Source organism: Moschus berezovskii, chromosome 28, assembly GCF_049115385.1.
Source record: "Moschus berezovskii isolate FMDL1 chromosome 28, NW_MosBer_1.0, whole genome shotgun sequence".
In the NCBI taxonomy this organism is placed as follows: domain Eukaryota; kingdom Metazoa; phylum Chordata; class Mammalia; order Artiodactyla; family Moschidae; genus Moschus; species Moschus berezovskii.
The window spans coordinates 21,440,042-21,466,124 of NC_142487.1; the positions used below are offsets into that span (position 1 = coordinate 21,440,042).

The window sequence follows — 26,083 nt, forward strand, 5'->3', positions numbered from 1 at the left end:
ATGTTTGAATTTGTTTATTTTCAGTTGTTTCATAAATGTCTAAATGAAGTACAATCCAGAAATAAGATTGTATTATTTTTAAAAGCTTGCTTTGAGCTTTAGTATATTGACTAAAACAAATATGTTCTTACCAAAACTATTAGGAATTGAATTGGTTTCTCTTTTTAGCAAAAGGTTTAAAGCTATATTTTGTGTTTTTGTCTTTTCCCCCCCGCTCTTTTGAATATCACCACTGCAAATGGTGAAGAATAAAACCATAAACAGAGTTCTTTGGCAGCAAAATAATTTATTTAATTCAACTACTCAGTTTCTGACGTGAGAGGCAAAGATAATTAGCAATGTATGTAGCATATATTTAGAGCAGTGCTTGCTACCTACTAACAAGTTCTGCTTTGTTAGAAATACCTACTGTGCCTGTACTATCCAGTATGGCAGACACAAGGCTCAAGTGGCTGTTGAACATCTGAAATTGGCTAGTGCAACACAATAAATGACTCTTTAATTGTATTTAATTTTAATTAATTTAAAGTCAAATTATCCGTGTAACTATGGCTATTGCATTAGCCCAACTATGGAAGAAGTAGCAAACAGAATGTCAAGCCATGCCTGAAAAAAAAAAAAAAAATCCTCCAAAATAAGCAAGAAAAACTTGGCCAGGGTAGAAATTTTTGAATTACATAAGTTCATAGGTATTTATCAAAAAACAGCATTGCTTGAAATTTATGGATGCATTCTGGAACTTAGACTCTGAGAAACTCAACAAGAAGTTTATGAAAAACATAATTTTCTAAAAGCCAGAAATAGCAGATTTATTACCATTGCTTAAAGTAAAATCACTACTTTTGAAAACCTTATATGGGCTATCTATGAAAAACGATAAAGTTAGTATAGTTTTTCAACAAAACTAGATTAAGCAAAGAAACAACAGATAGGATAACATGAATACGAGTTGATCTACAAAGAGGCTGTGATTGAGAGTAGTCCTGTGCTATGTGTAACATTCTTCTTTAAGTCAGCTGAGAATAGAAATAAGTCAAGTGAAGACAGCACCTGCTTTAGTTTTGCCAGAATGTTCCACTGATGTACCAGCCTGATGACTGATTGGGATCCTCCTAGAGGCTGCAGTGTTTTCAGCTGCCCCTTCATCATCTCATAAATCCATTCAAGTTTAAAGGAGCCCTTAATAAGAAGACACATCAAAGGAAATATGAAAAGCCTGGGCTCTCTCATTAAATTTTAAACACACATTTTTCTCTCTCTTTTTTTTTTTTTTTGGTCTTCCTTTTGTTCTGTTTTTCTTTTCAGATTTTATATTTTGCTCTAAAGACCACAGCCCAGTAAACTACTAAATGATTCATTAGAAAACAGTGATGAGTAGGAAGTAGACTTTTAAAATTCAGTGAACAAAGTGAGGTAATCATGAAAATCAACCCATAGCCTCTATACCATATTTACAAATATAAGCTCAGTATGTTCACTGTTCCAGATATTCTATATGTTGGTAGGCCTCATCTCCCCAAATGCCATTGTATGGCCAGTCTAAGAGCTCGTCTCATTTTTGTTAGTGAGAACACATGTCGTATGACTTAAAGAAAATTTTAACAACTTTAAACACCTTCAGTAATAAATAAAAGGCTCAGGTTTTGGACTCGTTCTCCAGCTGCAAAATAAACTTTCCTGATTCTGACATCCGCAGCATCAAAACAAATACAAGGATTTTCTAGAGAATTTTGTGAAACCACAGACATCAGTATTCAGATTCTGATTGTGTGGATCAAAGCATGGATCAAAGCATCTGTATATCTCATCGTGAATCTCATCAGTCCATACAGAGTTCATTCTGTCTCTCTGCCCAATGATATGAAGTCTTTCGTTGGAATTTAAAATTGTAGAACTAGGAACATAGAACACAGGGATGCCATAAATAACTTACTCTGTGAGAATGAGGGTAAAATGGACAATTCTACAATTTCTTTAAGGATTTCAGTCTAACCACACCCTGTGCCGTGTGAAACCTCATCAGCACGTCATTGACCCGTGAGGACTTGGTCTGATATCGTGCAGTCACAGCCGTGGATTGCTGTGGATCTCAGGGCCCTCTGCTCGTTATCCTTTGTTTGTTTCCTCCCTACACAATTTTTATGCAGATAAAACCTAAGCAGTAACAAAAGCATTAGAGATACTAAATCAAGTTAGAGAAGGAGAGAGACAAATACCACAACAGGTGTCAGATAGGCATTTATTTCTTTTGCAGGAGGAAATGAAATAGACCGTCCTTAGAATTTCATTCTGATGTATCTTTCTAGTTATAAAACTCATGAATTCTGTACTGGATCTTTGAAGAAGCAATATGCAACATTCCAAGAAAAAAAAAAGTGGACTTTTAAAAGATGTAATGAGAAGCGACAGCCAAATTGATAGAAGCATTCTAAGGAAATAAGGAAATTATGGAAAGCAATCAGTTACCTTTGTAATCTAGCAGTACTGTTTCTAATGAGTTTTCGATTGAATTAATTATGATTTTTTCTGTTCTTCTCATGTTCCCTTTCATCATTATTGCCATACATTTAACTCATTGTGATGTGTTGCCACTGATGTTTATTTTTTTAACTCTTTTGTTTATGTATGTATTTGTTTGCTTCATTGGTCGGGTTTTTAAACCCAGATCCCACTGACCCAGTTGATTATTATCCTTTGCTTGATGACTTCCCCACCTCGGTCCCAGATGTCTCCACCCCCATGCTCCCACCAGTAGGTGTGCAGGCTGTGGCTCTTACCCACGATGCTGTGAGGGTCAGCTGGGCAGACAACTCTGTCCCTAAGAACCAAAAAACGTCCGAAGTGCGACTTTACACTGTCCGGTGGAGGACCAGCTTTTCTGCGAACGCGAAATACAAGGTGATGTTCTAACTGATCGTATGGAGTTTAACTTGAACTGTCATTTGTTTAATCCATTGTTTTAAACACTTCCTGGACTGTCATGAGTTATGTGCTGCAGTGACACGAAATGGAAAACAAAGCATTTTAAACCTCTGCGTAAAACTGGCATGGGAATTATTGTGTCGTAGGAAACAATTCTGAGATGAGGTAGAAAAGCATCAAGAGCTGCGGAACGTTATTTGAATTCCACCAGATGTTGGGTTGGTATAAATAATGTAATTCTGTACAAGGGAATGCCATTTTTTTTTTGAAAATAGCAGAGCTCTGCGTTAGTTCTTGGATAGATTTTGGTGTTTTTCTTTTCATGTGGAATCTAGGTTTATGCCACAGTCACGCATATTAACATTGTACACAGAGACCCATCTTACAGTGAATATGAGAAGGGATACATGAAGATTCTTTATACTATCCTTAGGTGGCGAACACACCTCAAGTCACTAATATCTGTTTCCTCATTCAGCCTTGACAAGCCCTCATGCGGTAAAGAAAATGCACACCCCCCAACCCAGGAGCTCCGTGGAGATACACATTTAAGGCATTGTCATCCGTCCACATCTCTACCAGTCAGCCAGAGCAACTCCACCAAGCACTCACTTATATAATCGAACGCTACCTCCTAGGCCTACCACATTAGTAGTGTATGTAACAACACACAAATGCAGCGTAAAATGAGACCGAGTAATTGTTAAGGGTCCACCGTTTCCTTAGGATTGTGCTAGATCGTAGAGGCCGTTTAACGTCTTTTAGTTGTTACTCCAGTATTCCTGCCTGGACAATTCCATGGACAGAGGAGCCTGGCAGGTTATAGTCCATGGGGTCGCAAATAGTTGGACATGAATAAGTGACTAACACTTTCACATACTTAATGTTGTTACTTATGATTTTGAAATGTGTAATAAACTCAGTTCCATGGAGTGCTTTATAGAATTCAGAATTTATTCAAGTGAGGTAATATATGAAAACATATTTTAAAAATTCACAAGATGATTATTTAAGATGAAAAAGAGTTAGTTATTCAGTTGTGTCCGACTCTTTGCAACCCCATGGACTGTAGCCCACCAGGTTCCTCTGTCTGTGGAATTCTCCAGGCAAGAATACTGGAGTGGATTTCTCCAAAGAAGACACACAGATGGCTAATAAACACATGAAAAGATGCTCAACTTCACTCATTATTGCTGCTACTGCTAAGTCGCTTCAGTCATGTCCGACTCTGTGTGACCCCATAGACAAGCCCACCAGGCTCCCCTGTCCCTGGGGTTCTCCAGGCAAGAACACTGGAGTGGGCTGCCATTTCCTGAGAAATGCAAATCAAAACCACAGTAAGTTATCATCTCATGCTGGTCAGAATGGCTGCCATCAAAAAATGTACAAACAATAAATGCTGGAGAGGGTGTGGAGAAAAGGGAACCCTCTTACACCGTTGGTTGGACTACAAACTGGTGCAGCCACTATGGAGAACAGTGTGGAAATTCCTTAAAAACCTGGAAATAGAACTGCCATACGACCCAGCAATCCCACTGCTGTGCATACACACCCAGGAAACCAGAATTGAAAGAGACACATGTACCCCCATGTTTATTGCAGCACTGTTTACAATAATAGCTGGGACATGGAAGCAACCTAGATGTCCATCAGCAGACAAATGGGTAAGGAAGTTGTGGTACATATACACAATAGAATATTACTCAGCTATAACATAAAACACACTTGAGTCAGTTCTAAGGAGGTGGATGAAACTGGAACCTATTATACAGAGTGGAAGTTAAGTCAGAAAGAGAAATGCCAATACAATATATTAATGCCCATATATGGAATTTAGAAAGACGGTAACGATGACCTTATATGCAAGACAGCTAAAGAGACACAGATGTAAAAACAGACTTTTGGACTCTGTGTAAGAAGGCGAGGGTGGGATGATTTGAGAGAATAGCATTGAAACATGTATATTACCATATGTAAAACAGATGCCTGAAGCAGGGCACTCAAAGCCGGTGCTCTGGGACAACCCAGAGGGATGGGGTGGGGAGGGAGGTAGGAGGAGGGTTCAGGATGGGGACACATGTGCACCCATGGCTGGTTCATGTCGATGTATGGCAAAAACCACCACAACATTGCAATTATCTTCCAGTGAAAATAAATAAATAAAACTTTTTTTAAAAAAAAAGAGACCCATCTTCCAAAGGGAAATGTTGACCTCAGTTTTGACCTTTCCAAAGTGAAAGGTCAGAGCTGAGTCTCAGAAGATCATACCAGTGTAAGGAGTGGGTTTCAAGGGTGCTTTCACATCCATTCTTCTTCAGGCTGAGACAGAATGCTCCTCAAAGATCGCCAGTATCAAAGGTGCATGATTCCAGCAGTGTGCACATTTCCTGTCCTCGCCTCGACCATGATGGGTCCTTCTGTCATTTATTATACTTAATGCCATTGTAATGCCTTTCCTTTCTTCTAAACACTTTTTTTCTTTATAAAAAGGACATGTTCATTATTTTAAAATTGAGAAAATACAAAAATGTTCTTGTGAAGTAAGAAATTGGCCTAGTAACTCCAAAATCGTTTTGTGATTCTCAGCACAGATTAAAAAAGTGAAGTTAAAGAAAAAAAAAAAAAAAGATTATTGGAGTGGGTAGCCATTCCCTTCTCCAGGGTGTCTTCCCAACCCAGGGATCAAACCCAGGTCTCCTGCATTTGCAGGCAGACTCTTCACCATGTCAGTCACAAGCAAAGCCCATTTAGGATGAAGAAGGTAGCCTTAAAAATAAGAGCATAAGCAGGGAGAGGAGGGCAGTCAAGAGGAACAAACTTCCAGTTATAAGTACTAGGGATATAATGTACAACATTATAAATATAATTAACAGTGGTTGGTGTTATATATGAAAGTTGATAGAATAAATCCCAAGAGTTCTAATCACAAGCAAACTATATTGTTTCTATTTATTTAATTTTGTATCTATATGAGATGGTGGGTATTCACTAAACTTACTGTTTAGTGGTGACCACTTTATGATGTATGTAAGTCAAATCATTAAGTTGTACATCTTAAGCTTACACAGTGCTGTATATTGATTATATCTCAATAAAACTAGAAGAGAAACAAGGAGCCCAAATGTTACCCAGAAATGGAGGGAGCAGTAGTTTGAGCCCGGCACTCCAGAATCTTCATACGCCCCTGTATCCCTCGTCCGCACCACTTTCCTAGGATAGCTTTCAAGGAGAATTTGGATCTCCTGATACTTTATCCAATGTTCTTTCCACTAAACTGCCGTTGTGCTTAATCCAGCCTCAAGTCAGTGTTGATCTCGGGGGGATTAAAATGTCCTTTGGAAATTTCTGACGCTAAAGACCCTGGAGTTAAAGCAAAATCCACCAATAATTTTGTCAGCCTGCCTCTTTTTTTCCGGTAGTCATGCTAGTTCTGCTTCTAGTTTCATTCAGCCTTTAACGGGCGTAAAATTCACATTTCATAGTAAATCAGTTTTTAGTTGAAACCAATTGAAAAGCAGTTTCTTTTGGTTCAGCCTCCCTGCAAGGTCAGGTATTTGGAGGAACTCTCCAGCCTAGTCCAAGTAGTATCATCGAAATAAGCGTCCTATCCATCTTCTTACGGTATCAGATTTAAGACACAGCAGAACCATAAATAAAGATAACATTATCAGATAAGACAATAAATGAAACATAAGAGAACACTTTTAAAAAAAATCTCTTTATATACAGATTACCCAATTCTAAGCTTACTTTTAAAGGACTACTTCAAAAATTTTATGCCCATGGTTCTGTACTTTGTGGATACATTCATTTCACAGAATGGCCATGGGTACCTTGCAGTGTGTGAAATTTTCTAAAGGACAATGATTGTTCTCTGCAGAATGATTTGAGCTCCAGAACCTCCAGAGGCAGTTTGTTTTTTTTTTTTTTAAGTTGAATTGTTATTAGAACAGACAGAATTATTGAGTTTCACTAAGAATGCCTACAAGAGATCCAACCAAAAATCGTCCTCTGTAAGGAGAGACTGATTTCACTTATGGGTTGAAGTATGAGAATAAAAATAATATTGTCACTGTTTCTCTCCTCATCAGCTTCTTTGACCTAATAAAGGTTTCAAGTACTAACATTTCCTCACCTTTCTCACACATGAACACTCTGCACCCACACGCTGGGAAGAAGGGTTAGAGGGGGAGAGTTAGTTAGGTTGGAGGGTGAGATAAATACAGACCGTATGCAGTCAATCCAGAATGGACATAGAGTAAATTTAAATTTTATTAAGAATAGGAATAGAATGCTTTGGTTTTGCATTTTGAACTTTTCACACCCTCTGTCATCTATTGTTTCATGTCCCTCCCCACTGTAGCTTATAAGCTAGGCGGAGAATGCACAGTATAAAGAGGGGGAAGTCCATGCACAGAGTCAAATGACCAGGGCTTGCTCACAAGCTGGCTTTGCCGCATCCTGTCCTGTCACTTAATTTGTTCAATCTCATTTTTCTCACCTATGTGATTGGGGTGTTGACACCTACTATAAAAAGAATAAGTAAGATTCTTGACAGCTATGTATGGATGTAGAGATCTTTATGGGTAGGTTGTACAACTTGACAAAATTCCCCATCAAACTGGAGCCGGAACTCGGATGACCTGATGGCATTATCCAGACCACTCCCCACAGGAATACTTCCTACTTCGGTTAGTCCCACATCAGGCCAGACATTCACATTTTGATTGCCCAGAACTTTATTTATATTGACCTTCCTTATCAGATAGAGAATTTTTTATATAATTTATTTTCTACTAAAGTAATTGCTCATTTGATATTTTACATAAAATTCCTTTCAAAATGCATTCACTGACTACTGATTAGAGCATGGGTATTACAGGATATACAAAGTTATGTAAGATTCAATATCAGTCCTCAAATTCTTACAGCTCAGTGGAGAATTTGTCATGCACATAAAATTCCATATATATATATATATATATATATATATATACGTTTGTGTATATATATGACATATCAGTGCCTGTATTTCACACTAGACAATGTGTAAAATATTGTAGCTAACATTTATTTAGTCCCCACTCTGAGCTAGATAATATGCTTTACTTTCGCACTTTAGTTAGTACTCTAAGGTCAGTGCTGTGGTTATTTCTATGTTATAAATGAGGAAACCGAGGCTCAGAGAGGTAGTACCTGTGTATTCTGCGTTCCGTCTCTCTCATGGATACGCACATGCACGCACACGCACACACACACACGCACACACGTACAACCAACCATGACTTTCCAGAGTACTTCCAGGCTAATGATTTATGATGAGCAGTAACCTTCCATAAAGTTCCTGAGAAAATTCAATGAATTCATGGAACTTCAATGATGCAAGTGTGTCATTTAGGAATACAGGCAAGGCTAGTATTGCTTGGTTGTCTCCCAAATGCCAGTCGTGTCTATGTTCAAACAGACAAGTTTTATTAAAGTGTGTCCTTCCCTCCTAGCCAGACTGTATCTCATTGCCCCATTTCTCCCCGTCTTTCTACTTCTAAGACTTAGTGGTATCATGACAGGGAAGAAGGGCAAGATTGAAAGTTACGTATCAGTACATCAGATACTAGCTGCCCATTTCATGTTTTTTTTTTGGTGGGGTTCCATCTTTCTGAGTCTATAAAGTATTTTTGCATTTATTTATGGCTCACATTTTTACAACGTTTTTTTAAGAGGAGCTTCTGATAAATGTTTATGAGATCATCACTTTAATAGGATGGATGGGCACATCATCGAAATGTTATTAGTACAGTTAAATATTTATTTGGTTTTATAATGAAATGTAGGATTTTCATAGCTATAATATAAGAAGGATTCATAGTAGAATAAGAAAGATATACTGGAGTATCTAGGGAGGAGATAGTTATGACATAGGTGGAGACAAAATGTTTTCCTTGATTTTTCTAGACATAGATATACAACAAATGTAATAAACTTAAAAGTAAATGTTTAACCTTGGAAGAAGAACAAGGACCAAATAGCAATCATAAATTGAAATTTATAAGAGGCATAAGTAGTTTTAAATTTGCCTCATCATATGGAAAATATACATTAACCTGGGAGATTAACCTGCTTCATTATTACAATTTTGATCTATTGAGTAAGCAATACAGACAGATAATTTACTTTCTACTAAAATATCCTTAACCTGTTGTTTAAAAGACAAATAATGCTTTCAGAAGATGAAAAATATTAACTTATATAATCATTTGAATTTTATATGATTTATTGTTCTCTTCCTGATTAACTGCTCCAATGACCACACTTCAGTCTGTGTGTAATGTGATCTGTTCATAAAGAAAGAAAAACACATGCTGTTGTCCATTTTCTTTATAATAGCTATATAGATCCTGGCATCAGTAAAAGTCTGTATCATAAAGCCTTTTTTAAAAAAAAATCATAAGCATTAGATCTCTAAAAATTCATTTTATTACCTATGGAAAATAATCATAATAATTTATGTGAAATATATAAAGCATTAAAGCCTCTGAAAAAAGTTTTCAATTATTAGAAATAAATTGAAATTCAAGTCAGTGCAGATAACCTTACAAATGGAACCGACAGAAGAAAGTGGAATTGGGCCTGTCTCTGGGGTTATTGCCTCACTTGGGAAAATTTATCAGCTATCTGCCCCTTTGAACAACATAACACCTGATTTTATCGATTATGTTTTAGATGTACAATCAGCCAGTGTAAACTGGGACAGAAAGGAAATAAAGTCAGTGCTTTGTCCTGGGTCCTCTGCTGTTTGGAAATAAATTCCTTTTTTGTTGCTTTGGATAGTCTTCCTTTGTGTCTTGATTTTCCAAGTTGATGGAGTTCATTTTTTTTGTCTTTTTTCTTATTTCCCACTTGTGTAGTCAGAAGACACAACGTCTCTGAGTTACACAGCAACGGGCCTCAAACCAAACACAATGTATGAGTTCTCAGTCATGGTCACGAAAAACAGAAGGTCCAGTACCTGGAGCATGACTGCACATGCCACCACATATGAGGCAGGTATGTAAAGAAATGTTTCCACTGGATATTTGCTGCTGGTATTTTCTAGCTTCCGAGGAATCTGGAACATGTGTGCACTATGATGTCTAAATTACACTTAATCATATATAAAATCATTCATAGTACTTTAATATCAAACACAATTCTTCTGACTCTACATAAGAAGAAAATGAGTCCCCAGTGGAATAAGTAATATAGTTTTAATTTGTACATTAATTGAGGATTTCTGAATATAAATCTGCTGTTCAATACATTGAAGTAAAGGCGTTTTACTCTGTCCAATGCATGTGTGTCTTTGATCAACAGACATTGTAGATGTTTACTTTTTTGGAAAGAGATTAGATGCAAAATGAAAAATTGCATTACAGCTGTAGGCTTGTGGATGCTTATCTTATAGGCTTCCCTGTGGCTCAGACAGTAAAAGAATCTGCCTGTAATGCAGGAGATCCCTGGGTCAGGAAGATCCCCCGGAGAAAGGAATGGCTACACACTCCAGTATTCTTGCCTGGAGAATTCCATGGACAGAGGAGCCTGGTGGGCTACAGTCTATGAAGCTGCAAAGAACCTACATGACTGAGCAACTAACACACACACACAGTTGACAGGGAAGAAATTTCTAGGGAGTCATGTTCACTGTTTGGAAATAAGGCAACACAATGGAAAGCTTTCAGGCATTTTGCAATAGTTCAAATCAAGAGGGAATGCAATTCACTGTAAATTTTTCCAGTCACATTTGCTATGGGTCATAAATGTTGAGTTTATAACCTTAGCAGACATGCAGTGCACTTCACATTTATAGTTCTCAGAGATCCAACATCTGAAAGAAATAGGCTTTAACATACTTTTTAATTGCTTTCATGGTATTACATCATATTTGGGGATAAACTATACCACACATTTCCAAATTTTAAAACATATGGCAGTAAAACTTTTATCGGAGTAAGTTGAATTTCTTTTTCCTTTTGAATTTGTCCCATAGCATGGCAGCTCTAATTTTAATTTCAGATTACTACCTTAACTCTGAGTTCACTGGGAATATTTTTACAATTCTGAGAGCACTTCTTTCTGTAAGAAGTTTTTTCTAGTTGTTTAATTTCAACACCTTCTTCTTCTATTTTACATGTTTACATATATAAAATCATTCTCCTAGAAATCGTCCCAGGATGCCAGTGTTCTTAGCTTCTTGGCGAGAGTTATACTTTATGGGACAAATAAAAGTCATGCTCTTTCTTTTAACCTAAAAGGAGATGAAAGGAGTTAAATGTAAACCAGTAAGGTATTTGGTCCTCCCTGAGTGAAAGAAAAGGAGTAGTAATTTCTTTATTCATTTTTCCCGATCATAAACATAAACGCACAACAACATCTGACTTGATAAATGAACCCTATTGATTTCTCCTGAACTGCCTAGCCTTGGAAGGACGTCAGTGTTGAGACCCATAGCTGACAGAAAGATATTAACTCTTAGAAATGTGACTTGTAGAAAGGGTGATTGTCAAAACAGATAATGATCTGGACAAAGGTGTAAATAGCCTATGGATAAGATTCGTGGGTGATGATGAGAAGCGAGAAGTAATTCGCAAGTGTCTGCACATTTTATAACCGTGAGAAGAAAATGAAGTGAATGAAATCACTCTGGAGTTTGCTTCTAATTCTGTAATAACGCAAAGACTCTGTGGGGCCACATATTATGCACTTGTGCTGAAATTGCTCATAATAAGGATAATGGCAGCTGACAAATTCTTGAAATGAAACATGCATTCTGTCCAGGTGATAAATCCTTAATTTTACTCTAGTTAATTTAGGTAAAATAAAAATAATTGGAAGGATAGCTTAAATAATGAAGCCTTGGTGAGGGACAGAAGCAGCAGCATCCCCAAGCGTTAGAGATGAAGAACTATTGAACTCTCCCTGCAAGGTGTGACAATTACAGTGGTTTGACTCCGTGCATTTTCCTTTCTTCTATCAACATTCAGTTTCCCAGAAGAGAGAATCACACAGCTACAGAGAGTGAGATGGAGGCCAGGAAATTCCTATTTGATGTTGCTCCCAGCTCACGTGACAGAGAGGAGACCTTGTTCCCCAAAAGAAAAAGCCATGTGTTTATCTAAATGAAGGAGGACAGGGTAGCATTTGAGCAGTCCAAACACAAACGTCCAAGATGTTTGTGTGTGTTTATGTTTATGATGGGGAAAAATGAATGAGGAAATTACTACTCCTTCTTTTTAAGTGGTTAAGAATCCACCTTACAATTCAGGGGGGTGGCTGCTCCATTACCGGTCGGGAACTAAGATCCTCCATGCCAGGAGCAACTAAGCCCATGTGCCCCAACAACTGAGCCTGCTGCCCCCCACACCCTGCAGGGAGTTCCTGCACCACAACGAAAGATCCCACGTGAGGCAGTGAAGATCCTGCCAGCCACAACTCAAACCCAGTGCAGCCAAATAAACTTAAATACATTTCTTAGCTTTAAATAAGTATGAGGGAACAATGTGCAGTTCATATGATAATCTTAAACATCTAAGGCGTTGATTCTCATACCAGAATCTAGTCACGTGGCTTGAGGAAAAAGAAAACTTTTCTCAGCACCTGAAATAGATTAGTCGTTAGGTTTGTTGTTTGTTTTTTTTTTTAAATAACCAGCTCTTCAGTGTATTATTTTGCTAGTTTAAGTTGGAGTCATTTTATATGTTTTGAATACCAACCTAGATTCAGTGAAGCAATCTAATCATCACCATTTGTTTTCTAAATAAGCATCAATTTTAATTTTAACACAGCTAAGAAAAAAACAGGTTAGAAAAACAAGTGTTTTAATTAATTCCAAAATTGGAAAATGTCTTATGATATTTGGTTTCAGTTCAGTCATTCAATCATGTCCGACTCTTTGCAACCCCATGGACTGCAGCACACCAGGCTTCCCTGTTCATCACCAACTCCCAGAGCTTGCTCGAACTCATGTCCATCAAGTCGGTGATGCCATCCAACCACCTCATCCTCTGTCACCCCCTTCTCCTCCTGCCTTCAGTCTTTCCCAGCATCAGATGGTGACTGCAGCCACGAAATTAAAAGATACTTTATCCTTGGAAGAAAAGCTATGACAAAGCCTAGACAGCACATTAAAAAGCAGAGACATTACTTTGCTGACAAAGGTCTGTCTCGTCAAAGCTATGGTTTTTCCTGTAGTCATGTATGAATGTGAGAGTTGGACCATAAAAAAAGCTGAGCACCTAAGAATTGAGGCTTTTGAACTGTGGTGTTGGAGAAGACTCTTGAGAGTCCACTGGACAACAAGGAGATCCAACCAGTCAATCCTAAAGGAAATCAGTCCTGAATACTCATTGGAAGGACTGATGCTGAAGCTCAAGGTCCAATACTTTGGTTACATGTTTGGTATAATACTCTAACTTTTGCTTATCTATTACCTTCCTGGGCTTCCCCAGTGGCTCAGCAGTAAAGAATCTGCCTGCCAATGCAGGAGACATGAGTTTGATCCGTGGGTCAGGAAGACCCTCCTGGAGAAGGAAATGGCAACTGATTCCAATATCCTTGCCTGGGAAATCCCATGGACAGAGCAGTCTGGTGGACTATAGACCATGCAGCTGCAAAACAGTTCAACACAACTGATCAAGTAAACAACAAATTACCTTTCTATCTGTGGCTTAGATAATATCTTGAATGATCTCTTTATGTGACTAAGCCTTCCCTAAGGTAGCATTACCTGTTCAGTGTTTCACTATTACAAATCTTTTTTTTTTTGCAAGAATGTTCTATTTCTTTCCATTAAAAGATATGTATGAAACTATGTTTAATATGGGCTTGCCCTGTAGCTCAGCTGGTAAAGAATCCACCTGCAATGCAGGAGACCCTGTTTTGAATCCTGGGTCAGGAAGATCCTCTGGAGAAGGGAAAGGCTACCCACTTGGGTATTTGGACCTGGAGAATTCCATGAAGTGTATAGTCCATGGGGTCGCAAAGAGTTGGACACGACTGAGTGACTTTCACTTCACTTTTACTCAAAGATCTTCTCTTCCTTGTCCTTTCTTCTCCTCTTTTTTTTTTTTTTTAAAAAAAATTAAGTATAGTAAGTACTTTGTCAGGATATTACAGTTAGTACAGTTCTGGTTAATTTAGAATCTCAGTGGCTTTGAGAATCAGGGTATTGGAAATAAAATGGTACAATAGATGGGAATGCTTGGTGTCCCTCTGTCTGGAATTAGTAAGAGAAGCTGGATTCATGGGGTCGGAAAGAGTAGGACACGACTGAGCGACTGAACTGAACTGAATGCTCAGATTCTGTACTATACAGTCAATAGAAAAGCCAGAGAGAATTGCAAGTGTGGAGGGGCATTCAGAATTAGGACCAATTTGTAACACACAGTAGCTGATGGTAATACACAAGCACTTCTGTGCAAAGATCAGGAAATTACTCTGAACCCCAGTGAGGAAGTTAGATACGTTGCTAAACTGCCTACATCACATCTAGGGTAACTGAAAAAGACTATGGACAGTACACTGGGGCACTGTGAGTTACCTGGAAGGACAAGGAACTGCATTTCAAAGCATAACCAGTAAGAAAGCAGGTCAAAGGAAGTCCGAAAGATACTGGATGAGGTTGGCCAGTGTGCTGTCGCCTTTGAAGTATACTTAAACTTTTGATGAGCGACATACAGGGGAAGAAAAGTCTTTTTATCCTTCCAGGCTTTTGGCTGAGAGTCCCTGTAATAAGAGACAGATGAACAGGAGGAAAACAAACAGACGTCTGATAATAAGTATAGATCTGTGTACATGGAAGATACCCAAGAAAACAGTAATCCCCTCAAATGGCCACCATCTTCAATACCGTCTCCAGCTAAAGACAAAGATGCTGGGGGGATAGGGAGTCAGTAACCAGAATTTTTCAGACAAATCGCAATAAACAAGGGCGTGGTCATCATGTACATTTAAGGCTCTGTCTGCTTGTCTTCCTGGTACAAAGAGGGAAATTAAATATTAGTCGCTCAGTCATGTCCAACTTTTGGCAACCCCATGGACTGTAGCCCCTCAGGCTCTTCTGTCAATGGAATTCTCCAGGCAAGAATACTGGAGTGGGTTGCCATGCTCTTCTCCAGGGGATCTTCCTGACCCAGCAGTCTCTCACATTGCAGACAGATTCTTTATTGTCTGAGCACCAGGGAAGCCCATGGCACATAAAGGGGGATTTCTGTTTTATGAGAGGGTAACTTCTACTTGGTTTTCAGAACTTTTCCTCTGTCTGCTTTTTAAAAAAAAAAATCAACTTAAGATAATTCTTATGCCAAAGAGGCAAAATATTTGGGGGTGACGAATTTTGCTCCCCTCAAACAACATTGGGAAGAGTAGCTCTAAGCAAGGCAGGGTTTCTTGACGTCTTTACTTCCTACCAGTCTGATCCTTCTGCCAAGGCAGGAGATGCAAGAGAGGGAGGTTCGATCCCTGGGAAAGGAAGATCTCCTAAAGAAGGGAATGGCAACCCACTCCGGTATTCTTGCCTGGGAAATCCCATGGACAAAGGAGCCTGGTGAGCTGTAGTCCATGGGGTCGCCAAGAGTCCGACACGATTAAGTGACTGAGCACACACACGAAGGCTGATCCTAAGAGCCTCATAGATTCCTTGTCTCCTCTATTTTCAAGTATTTCTTTTCCTTCTTGTTGGGAAATAACCAGATGTTACCTAAGCAAGATGCTGTGACCTCCATTTAAATTCATTTTTTAAGGAAAAATAGCATTGGGTGAACTTTCACTTGCAAATCTTGCAATTGTAGCAGAATTTTTGTTTCTTGGAGACATGTCGCCATTAATCTTGCTTACTTTATACTGGTTCTTAAATTTTAGTGAATCGCTCACGTGAAAATGCCAGTTATATTTTTCTCTGTAGTCATACATATTCATTTTCTTCTCTATATTCTCACCTTTGAAAGGCAGTTAACTTCCTGGGAAAATATTAATTTCTGTGTCTTTGCTTAATTCAGATACTTAAATCATCCATGGTAAAATAAGCATGACATATGGCATGATAGATCCTGCATGTCAGCATCATGCTTAGAAGCCCCCTAAATGTCTGTTTTCTTTCACATCCAATGACAAGACCATGTTTCTGTTTCGTCTCACAGCCCCGACCTCTGCTCCTAAGGATTTGACAGTCATTACTCGAGAAGGGAAGCCTCGCACTGTCATCGTGAGCTGGCAGCCTCCCTTGGAAGCCAATGGGAAAATTACTGGTAGGCATCTCAGCTTTATTCCCTGCGCTGCTCCGCGTGGCCTGCTCTGGCTTACTCCCACACGCCGCTCAAACAGTTTATGTATTAAGTCTCTGTCCCAGCATCTCAGCTGACTCCTGACCCTCTCTGATTGTCTCCTCTCACCCCTGCTGACCTTGGAATTCTTCTAATGGAGCCTACAAATACACACCCCGGCACATTTCCTCTGTGTTGCTTCCTGAAAGAGGTGTATTCTGTGTGGCATTAGGATAACCTCCTAATGGAACGCCTTTGAGGCTAAATGACTAAAAAGAAGCCAGTTGTTGGGCAATTATAAAATACAAAAGACACTTCATGACCATGTATTTTCCTGGGAAACATAGGAAGGAGACTTGTCTGAGGGTTTTTAGTTTCTCACTTAGCTCTTAGCTTCTTAAATCATAAGGTTCAGAAAACACTTGATATTGATGGATGGAAATTGAACTTAATGAATATTTCACAGTGACAGATTTTATTTTGCCAAATATTACGGATAACATCGATGCCTAATTAAAGCATCCATTAGAAGCCTGTAGTGTTAATTTAGTATGAAAAATATAATGGAGTTCTATCAGAGATTTTGCATTTAAATGATCACTTTAGGCTTTTAATAGATGTCTCCATAGCATATAATTATTATGAAAAATATTGTATAACTAAAAATGTGCACATTATAGTCTAATTAACTTGAACCATTGGGTTAGGCACATGTAAGAGTCACTCCTGTTTCTTCTTTTTTGCATATCAAAAGTAGATAGCACTATTATAAAGTAACAAAGCAATTCAGTCATTCTCTGGTACAGAGATAAGCATGGGAATTACAGTTCAGATGGCACACTTACTTGATGTGAATTATGTTTTGAATTTTACAAAATGAAAAGGTAATGTGAAAATTCCAAATGTGGTTTAAATTTCAGCCAAAGACTTGTTTTCTCCAAGAATTTGCTCTTCCTACAATAGCAAACAGAATTTTGAGTTGACAAATATGGGGGAAAAAAAAGAGGGACATAAAATCTCCCCAGAATCTGATATACTCAGTTGTCACTCTGCCAGATCTTCTAAAACTGAGGCTGGCTCAATCTAATTTTTTTGGTTTTCTCCACTCAGTGTTATGACCTCTTTTCATTCGTTCTATTTCAGTACTTTTGGAGATTCTGATTTGTTTACCTGATGACTTCCATTATGTTATTAACAGTTGTTTATAAGCATATGGTAAATCAACAGATAATAAGTTTAAGAAGAAAAAAATCCAGAATAGGAATTGTCTGAATAAAAATAAGTTCTAATAGAAAAAAATATACTTTGGGGTAAAGGATAAAATAAGTCATATATTACCCAGTTCTTCACTCTATTTAAATAAATCTCACCAAATGGTTTATGTGAAAAATAATGTGTTTTCAACTCTGAAATAAAAGCTTAATTTTGCTTTTCAGTTGGAACATAAAATGGAAGTCGGCCCCAGAGTAAGAAATGTTTCTGTATGCCAGCGTCACAGTGCATGTATGAGAAACTGTGTCCACATATTTTATTTAGAATTGTATGTTCAGTAATTCTCTTTACTAAAAATCTATTCTTTCACAATTGCATAGTTTAAGTATGAAAAGAACTAAATTTCCCCTTTAAAAAGTAGTTCATTTGTTAAAGTCAGTTTATAATTATCATTCTAAGCTATTTTGACTCAATTCAACAGGGAGCAAACACTAAGAACCATTAAAACAACTTTAAACACTTAAGACAACTTCCGTTCCATGCATGTTTTGATACTTTCATTCAAATCAGTTCCAAACAATAGTATGATAAAATATTTAAAGCACCAGCTCTTTAGACTGAGGGCCCAGATTTTCTGCACTCAGTTTCTTGTGAAAGTCCAAAGGAAGGTGTGAGTTCTCTTCCAGCGTGTTGGGGTACGTGTTTACCTGTATAGAGGAATATACTCCTATCCTGCTTCCATATTTCTTTGTTTTCCTAAATCCCTCTATGCCCACAGCAGAACAGGATGGTTAAGAACCGTCTTCTCATGGAGATGCCTGAGCAAGTTGTTTCGTCTCCCTGAGTCTCACTTTAGGACTCCTTTTATAGAATTGTTATAATAAAGGACTGAGAAGAGTCCCTGATACCCTGTGAGCACTGAAATAATTTAGTGATTATTAGTCCCAGTTGAAATTCATTCTAGAGCAGGTGTTCATTAATGTACTCTGCTCAGAACCCAGACCATCAATTTTTAATGATAAACATGTGTGTGTGGGTGTGTATGGGTGTGCACACACATTCATGCGCTCAGTTTTGTCTGACTCAGTGACCCCATGGATGGTAGCCTGACAAGTTCCTCTATCCATGGGGATTTTCAGTAAGGATAGTGGAGTGGGTTGTCATTTCCTCCTCCAGGGGATCTTCGCAACCCAGGGATCAAACCCATGTCTCCTGTGTCTCCTGCATTGCAGGCAGATTCTTTACCACTGAGCCATATAGATACATGGACTTATATTTCAAAAAGATGAAACAAAAAGTGTTGAAAAGGGAGATCCAGATTATTCCAGCGCCTCAGTTCCTTGATCATTATCTGGCAGCTTGGGAATTTAGACTGATATTTTCAGAAGAAAATGGTTCGAAATGAATTAAACCTTTAGTATAAGCTTGTTATTCTCCTCAGCACTTTTGTATTATAAGTGGTCATATGTTCCCTATTCTTCTGTTTTGAAATAAAGAGTCAAGGGCCTTCTGGGGTAAATAATTCTCCTAAAGTCAAATAACCAAGAAATAGAAGCACTCGGATATAAAACTCAGGTTCCTACTCTTAGCTATTACACTAAGCTTTGTTCTTCTTACTAGTACTGGCCCAAATCAGTGACAGTCAACTGATTTGGGACTTAATTTGAGGAGGGATTGAGTGTGGAACTTTTGTAAAACTCCTCAAGTGATTTGAATATATAATTAGATTTGTGAAACATTGATCTAAATAAATGCAGCATCCACATTAAGATCAAACACCAATATAGATAGAAGAGAGCTTCAGAAGTTGTTTCCTTATCAATACCATCCAGTGACTAATGTTACACCCTCTTTTTCTGTGTAATTTGATACTCTAGTCCCCTTCCTTTCCTTGAAATTCTCTTCTCACTTGACTTTTGTAAAACCGCCTAACCACTTTTCTTCCCACTTCCAGGCTGTAACTTCTCAGTCCCCTAGTCATCCTTTTCTTCCACCTGTTCCAGAAGTGCTATTTCCCAGAATACAGATCTTTTCATTCCTTTTGTTACTTTCTCTGAAAAAAGTTATCCATGCTATAGCCAGGACTTCAGTGAACTTAGAATTAATGTCTCTGAAATCTGTATCTCCGTCCGAGGAGTTCTAAATACACACAGCCTATCTCATACTGTACATGTGCGCTTCTCTTACTGGAAACTCGTTCTACTCCCAACCCTTCTTTCTGCCGTTCTTCTCTTTTAAGTCTAACACCCACCACAAATGGCCAAGTGATGCACTATTATATTCTGGAATAGGTTGTGAGCTCATTGAGATTGTGAACCAAGCTGGACACTCAGACTGGAATCACATGTGTCTAATTTTCTTACTTGCATCTTTTCAGAAGCTTCCACCATTCACCCAACTGCGGAAGGTGGCAACTTAGTCTCATCGTGACTTCTTCTTATCCATCCCCTTTCCATATTATCATGCAAGAAAGTCCAAATGCTTATAGTATAAGACTGAAAGCTCTAGGAGAACTGGGTTCAGATTCTGTTCACTTCTTTCTCCCCAGTAACAATATATTTGACACTCAATAGGTAATTAATAAACATCTGTTGAGTGGAACAATCATCAAATTGATACTCAATATGTTGTTTGACTTGACTCTGTAGTGCCAGCTTGCAAACAAGGTATTTCTTAAGCCTTCTTAATATAAATAAATAAAAGCTTTAGCATTCACTAAATAGTTACTATATAAAGATAATTTAATAGAAATGCCCATATATTTTAAGTTTTTAAAGTGCATTATCTCACAGCAACTTATTTTCTGGTAAGTTAATTAAGACAAAACTTGGATAAATCAAGTTGCTCAAAGTTGCAATAAACCTAGTTAATATTAGCAGTATTACTTGAGGTCAGGCCTCCCTGAATCTATAACCCATAATTTTTGACCACAAAAAAGTAGGAAATTGGTCCTCATTTTTAATATATCTACCTCTACGTACCTCTAAATACATATACTTATTAGAATCAGTTCTTTAAAGATGAGAAGCCCCCTTTGGGCTGAGCTCTTTGCTGGGAGGGGCCAGTTCTGTATGGTCTTCGTGGTTCTTATCAGCCTCCCTGATCCGGGGAAAGGATTCAGCCGTGAGTGGAAGTATGGGAAAGGGCAGAAGAGAGATGAGAGGTGAAGGTGAATACTTTCTGACACTTTGCTTCTGGAATGACAGCTGCCTGTTCGTATACGTGCATGTGAGCTAAGTCACTTCAGTCGCGTCCAGCTCTTTGCACCCTAAGCACTGTAGCCCGCCAGGCTCCTCTGTCCGTGGGATTCTCTAGACAAGAATACTGGAGTGGGTTGCCCTGCCCACCTCCAGGGGATCTTCCCAACCCAGGGATTGAACCCATGTCTCTTATGTCTGCTGCACTGACAGGCATTATTATTATTTTTTTAACCACTAGCGCCATCTGGGAAGCCCAGCTATTTGTATGCTGCTGCTGCTAAGTCACTTCAGTCGTGTCCGACTCTGTGCGACCCCATAGACAGCAGCCCACCAGGCTCCCCCGTCCCTGGGATTCTCCAGGCAAGAACATTGGAGTGGGTTGCCATTTCCTTCTCCAATGCATGAAAGTGAAAGTGAAGTCTCTCAGTCGTGTCCGACTCCTAGCGATCCCATGGACTGCAGCCTACCAGGCTCCTCCATCCATGGGATTTTCCAGGCAAGAGTACTGGAGTGCGTTGCCATTTGTATAAGCAGAGTCAAAATGAAAGATGCATGATGCTATGTTTTATATGTATTTAGACAAACTGGGTGTTCATTGGAAGGACTGATGCTAAAGCTGAAACTCCAATACTTTGGCCATCTCATGCGATGAGTTGACTCGCTGGAAAAGAGTCTGATGCTAGGAGGGATTGGGGGTGGGAGGAGACGGGGATGACAGAGAATAAGATGGCTGGATGGCATCACCGACTCTGTGGACATGAGTTTGAGTGAACTCCGGGAGTTGGTGATGGACAGGGAGGCCTGGCATGCTGTGATTCATGGGGTCGCAAGGAGTTGGACATGACTGAGCGACTGAACTGAACTGAGACAAATGGTATTTCCATGCAAGAATGCCCAGGTAAATTAATAAGCCCTTAAATATTAGCCAAATAAAATGTTAGAGTATAAATAGTTTACAGGGATAACTGGATCTGTTTGGGTGCATATTAGATTACCACCTTTGAGAACACTACTGTTATTCAAATAATATATCCCCTAACACAGAGGATGAATGATACTGTCAAATGATGAATGTATTAATGTTTGAAATATTAACTAGGTAACCTACAGTAATCCAAAAATACTTTTTTCTGTTTGGTTATTTTTGCTTGAGTGGGCTGGGCTAGGGGAAAGAGTGTTGGATTTTTAGTATGGTAAATTGTACTTCCCTGGTGGCTTAAATGGTAAAGTGGTAAAGCCTACAGTGCAGGAGACCCGGGTTCAATCCCTGGGTTGGGAAGATCTCCTGGAGAAGGAAACGGCAACCCACTCCAGTGTTCTTGCCTGGAAAAATCCCATGGATGGAAAAGCCTTTTAGGCTACAGTCCATGGGGGTCGCAAAGAGTCGGACACGACTGAGTGACTTTTCACCATCACAATAGAAGATTATCCTAGCCCTTTTATCAGTTAACTTGGGTTCTGCTCAGCTTTATCATCTATGAAAAGAGAGCAACAGTATCCCTGCCAACCTCACAGGGTTATTACAGTAATCAAATATGATCATTTATTTTTATGACACTTTAAAATATTGGGCATTTTATACTTTTCAATGTATTTTTATTAAACACTAGCCAAAATAAACATTACTTATTTTCATTATTGGATACAGTGAAAATGACAGACTTGTTATCTATCTTTTAAGTTTTTCCTCATGTTTGTATGTTAGAGCAAACCAATAATCAGGATTTATAGACAGCAGAAACCTCACATTTTTAAATATGGCAGACAGTTTTATTTTAACAGCTTATTCCATTTTTTAGACTCTGTACACTGAAGTAGTTCTTTTTCTAATCTTTGCAATACCAAAAAAATCATTACTTGCCAAACTGGATACTGTACTTTATAGATTGTGGGTATATAATAATCCTTTAAAATTGTATTTGGGAAACATGGATGTTTGGAACCAAGTAGCGCATGTCGTCACTACCCTAAACAAAGTTGTGTTCATTTATTTTTGCAGCTTACATCTTGTTTTATACCTTGGACAAGAACATTCCAATTGATGACTGGATTATGGAGACAATCAGTGGTGATCGGCTTACTCATCAAATCATGGATCTCAACCTGGACACTGTGTATTACTTTCGAATTCAAGCACGAAATGCCAAAGGAGTGGGGCCTCTCTCGGATCCCATCCTCTTCAGGACTCTGAAAGGTTGGAGTCATTTCCTGTCACTTCCTTTCCTTTCCTATGGAGCGGTCATAAAATAGCTTTGGATTCTGTTTAGGGAATTGCCTTAAACCATCTCTGTTGGCATCGTGATTACAGTGGGCATTCAAGAGAAGTTAAAATGCAAATTAAAACCAAAATGCGATTTCACCTCAAGCCTGTTAGAATGAGTGTCATCCAAGAGACAGGAGGCAACAAATGCTGCCTTGGCTGCTGAGAAAGGGGAGCCCCAGTGTACCGTTTGGGTGTGTAAACTGGTGCAGCCACTCCGGAAAACAGTATGGAGGCTCCTCAAAAAATTACAAGTAGAAATACCATATAATCTAGCAATTCCACTTCTGGGAATATATTCAAAGAAGGCAAAGACATTAAGTCTCTAAGATACCTGCATCCTGATGTTCACAGAAGCATTATGGACAACAGCCAGGACGTGGAAACAACATAATGTCCATCGATGGATATAATGGAATATATATGTGTGTGTAAGGAAATATATATATAATGGAATATTACTCAGCCATACCAAAGAAAAATGGAAATCCTACCGTTTGTGACAGTATGGATGGACCTTGCAGGTGTTATGCCAAATGAAATAAATCAGAGAGAAAGACAAATGCTGTTATATCTCACTTATATATGGGACCTAAACAAACAGATAAAACACCAAACTCAGAAAAAGAGAGCAGATTTGTGGTCATCAAAGGTAGGAGGTGAGGAAGGAAGGATTTGGAGGAAAGTAATTAAAAGGTGCAAACTTTCATTTATAAGAGATGTGGGTACTAGGAAGGTAGTAAACACGTGATGACTAGTTAACACTGCTGTCTAATATACAGGAAAGTTGTTAGGAGAGTAGATTCCAATAGTTATCATGAAGAAAAAATTTTCCTTTTTATTGTATTTATACAAGATAATGGTTATTAACTAAAGATATTATGATAATCAGTTCACAATATATGTAAATAAATCATCTTGCTGTATATCTTATACAGTGATGTGGAGTTTCCCAGATGTCGCTGGTGATAAAGAATCTGCCTGCCAATGCAAGGTTGGGAAGATCCCCTGAAAGAGGGCGTGGCAACCCACTCCAGTATCCTTGTCTGGAGAATCCTATATACAGAGGAGTCTGGCGAGCTACAGTCCATAGCGTTGCAAAGAGGTGGACATGACTGAAGTGACTTAGGACGCATGTCAGTTATTTCTTAAATAATTGAAAAAAATTGGAAAGTGGAACAAATAAGCTAAAAAATAATTAATTAAAAGTTCCCTTTTTATGCTGAAAGCCAGCATGTCAAAGAAATATCTCTTATGTTATTACATTTTCTGTCATCAACACAAAACAGACATATTTAACTTGACTTTTTTTCCATTACATTCCTTTTGGAATTTTGTATTGATTTCATATATATGGACTCTATTCAAAATATAATGAAACACTTTAACCATTGTATTTAACGGATAAAAATTAAAAAGCATTTTATTACGTGAACTGCATGCGTACTGTCTACTACCAAGTTTAAGTATTTCCTTTCAGGAACTAGTGTTCTTATTAAAAGAAATTTTAATATGGCAAGACAGAAAATCTCAAACAAAATTAATTTTTTTTTAAGGACACAGAGTAGCAACATGAAAAAAAATATCTTGCATCATGATTACTAGAAGAAAACTCTACATGCTTACAAGTGTAAAAATTACTGCTCAATTTAAGGATAGTTGTATGCTCATACAGAAAGATAAAAGGCCTGAGAATATTGACTACCTCATAATGATCTTCATATAAGTTCTTTCTGTTTTAGAGCACAGCATTATTATTTTTTTTTGGAGGATGAATGATTTCAAGAGCCTCTATTATATAATTATAATTCAGATGTTCCACAGATGATATTTAAAGATGTGTATTTAAGGTATGACATGTGTTATTGTTGCTAAGTCATGTCCAACTCTTTGCCACTCCCTAGACTGCAGCCCATCAGGCTCCTCTGTCTATGGAATTTCCCAGGCAAGAATACTGGAGTGGGTTGCCATTTCCTTCTCCAGGGGATATTTCTGACCCAGGGATCAAACTCATGTCTACTGCTTGGCAGACAGATTCCTTACCATCTGAGCCCCCAGGGAAGCCTTTTAAGAAGGATACTTGGTTTTTAAATCCCTTACCACATTATGCCCATATATCTGTCTGAAACCTTAACAAAATATGATGGCAAACAACTGACAAATTAGAAAGATATATCTGGGTTGACATTTTTACCCATTTGCTTGGACAACTAAAGAAGAGACTTAGAATCTCAGTTCTCCTAGGAAAAATACTCTAATAGTAGACTTTTGGATGCTGGTGATTGAGCTATTCAAAAGCTGGATTTGTTAACAGCTAATCTAAAAGTTTGCAAAGAACATGCAAATAAGCCTTCAGCCTATGCCTACATGACAGCTCTTAACGACACAGTAGAAGTTGGAAGGAAGGCAGGAGAAAAATGAGCCAATCTTCGCCTATCCAGGTTTTTAGGACTTCATGTCTAAATCAGATTTCACTCCAAATGAGCAGTTGAAAGGAAACTGGGTGTTCATTTTGTGGGAGCATGAAATGTAACTAAATAATGTTTCACAAATGTTTCATCTTTATCTATAGACAAGTGCCAAACTAATTTCATGCTTACAATGTATGCCAACTAGATATCTCACAGAGGATTTAAGATAACTTTAGACATCCAAATGTATTAAACCACAGAGAGATGAGTTATCTCAGGATTTATAGGCCCACATTGATCACCATCCTGTGGATTATTTAATGAACTTCACATCCCATTTGGTACTATTTACTCTAAGTGCCTTGAACTCATCCATGAGATGTTTAAGAGTAAGAACAAATTCAAGATACGTTATATGTCGCAATAGCCCATAAGGGTTGTTTTTAATATCCTGATATGAATGTTTAAGATTATCTACCCCAAGTATATCATATTCAATTAATAGACAATTAGATTTTTATGCTGTCTTGTGCTGTGCTTAGTCGCTCAGTCGTGTCCCATTCCTTGCAGTCCCATGAACTATAGTCTACCAGACTCCTTTGTCCATGGGGATTCACCAGGCAAGAATACTGCAGTGGGTTGCCGTGCCCTCCTCCAGGGAATCTTCCCAACCCAGGGATTAAACCCAGGTCTCCCACATTGCAGGCAGATTCTTTATCATCTGAGCCATGAGGGAAACCCATGGTCTTACAGTAAACTAAGTGTCGGATGTCTTAAGTGTGTTTT

At 38.3% G+C, this 26,083-nt stretch overlaps 1 protein-coding gene across 1 annotated transcript in view; it reads left to right on the forward strand.

Annotated features, from left to right (window-relative positions):
* Positions 1-26,083, forward strand: part of DCC (DCC netrin 1 receptor) — an 887,682-nt gene that overhangs the window by 725,394 nt on the left and 136,205 nt on the right. The window contains exons 17-20 of the mRNA XM_088833422.1: positions 2,666-2,898; positions 9,828-9,966; positions 16,092-16,199; positions 22,626-22,820. Of these exons, the coding sequence (XP_088689548.1) occupies positions 2,666-2,898; positions 9,828-9,966; positions 16,092-16,199; positions 22,626-22,820 (675 nt within the window). The remainder of the gene's footprint in view (positions 1-2,665; positions 2,899-9,827; positions 9,967-16,091; positions 16,200-22,625; positions 22,821-26,083) is intronic.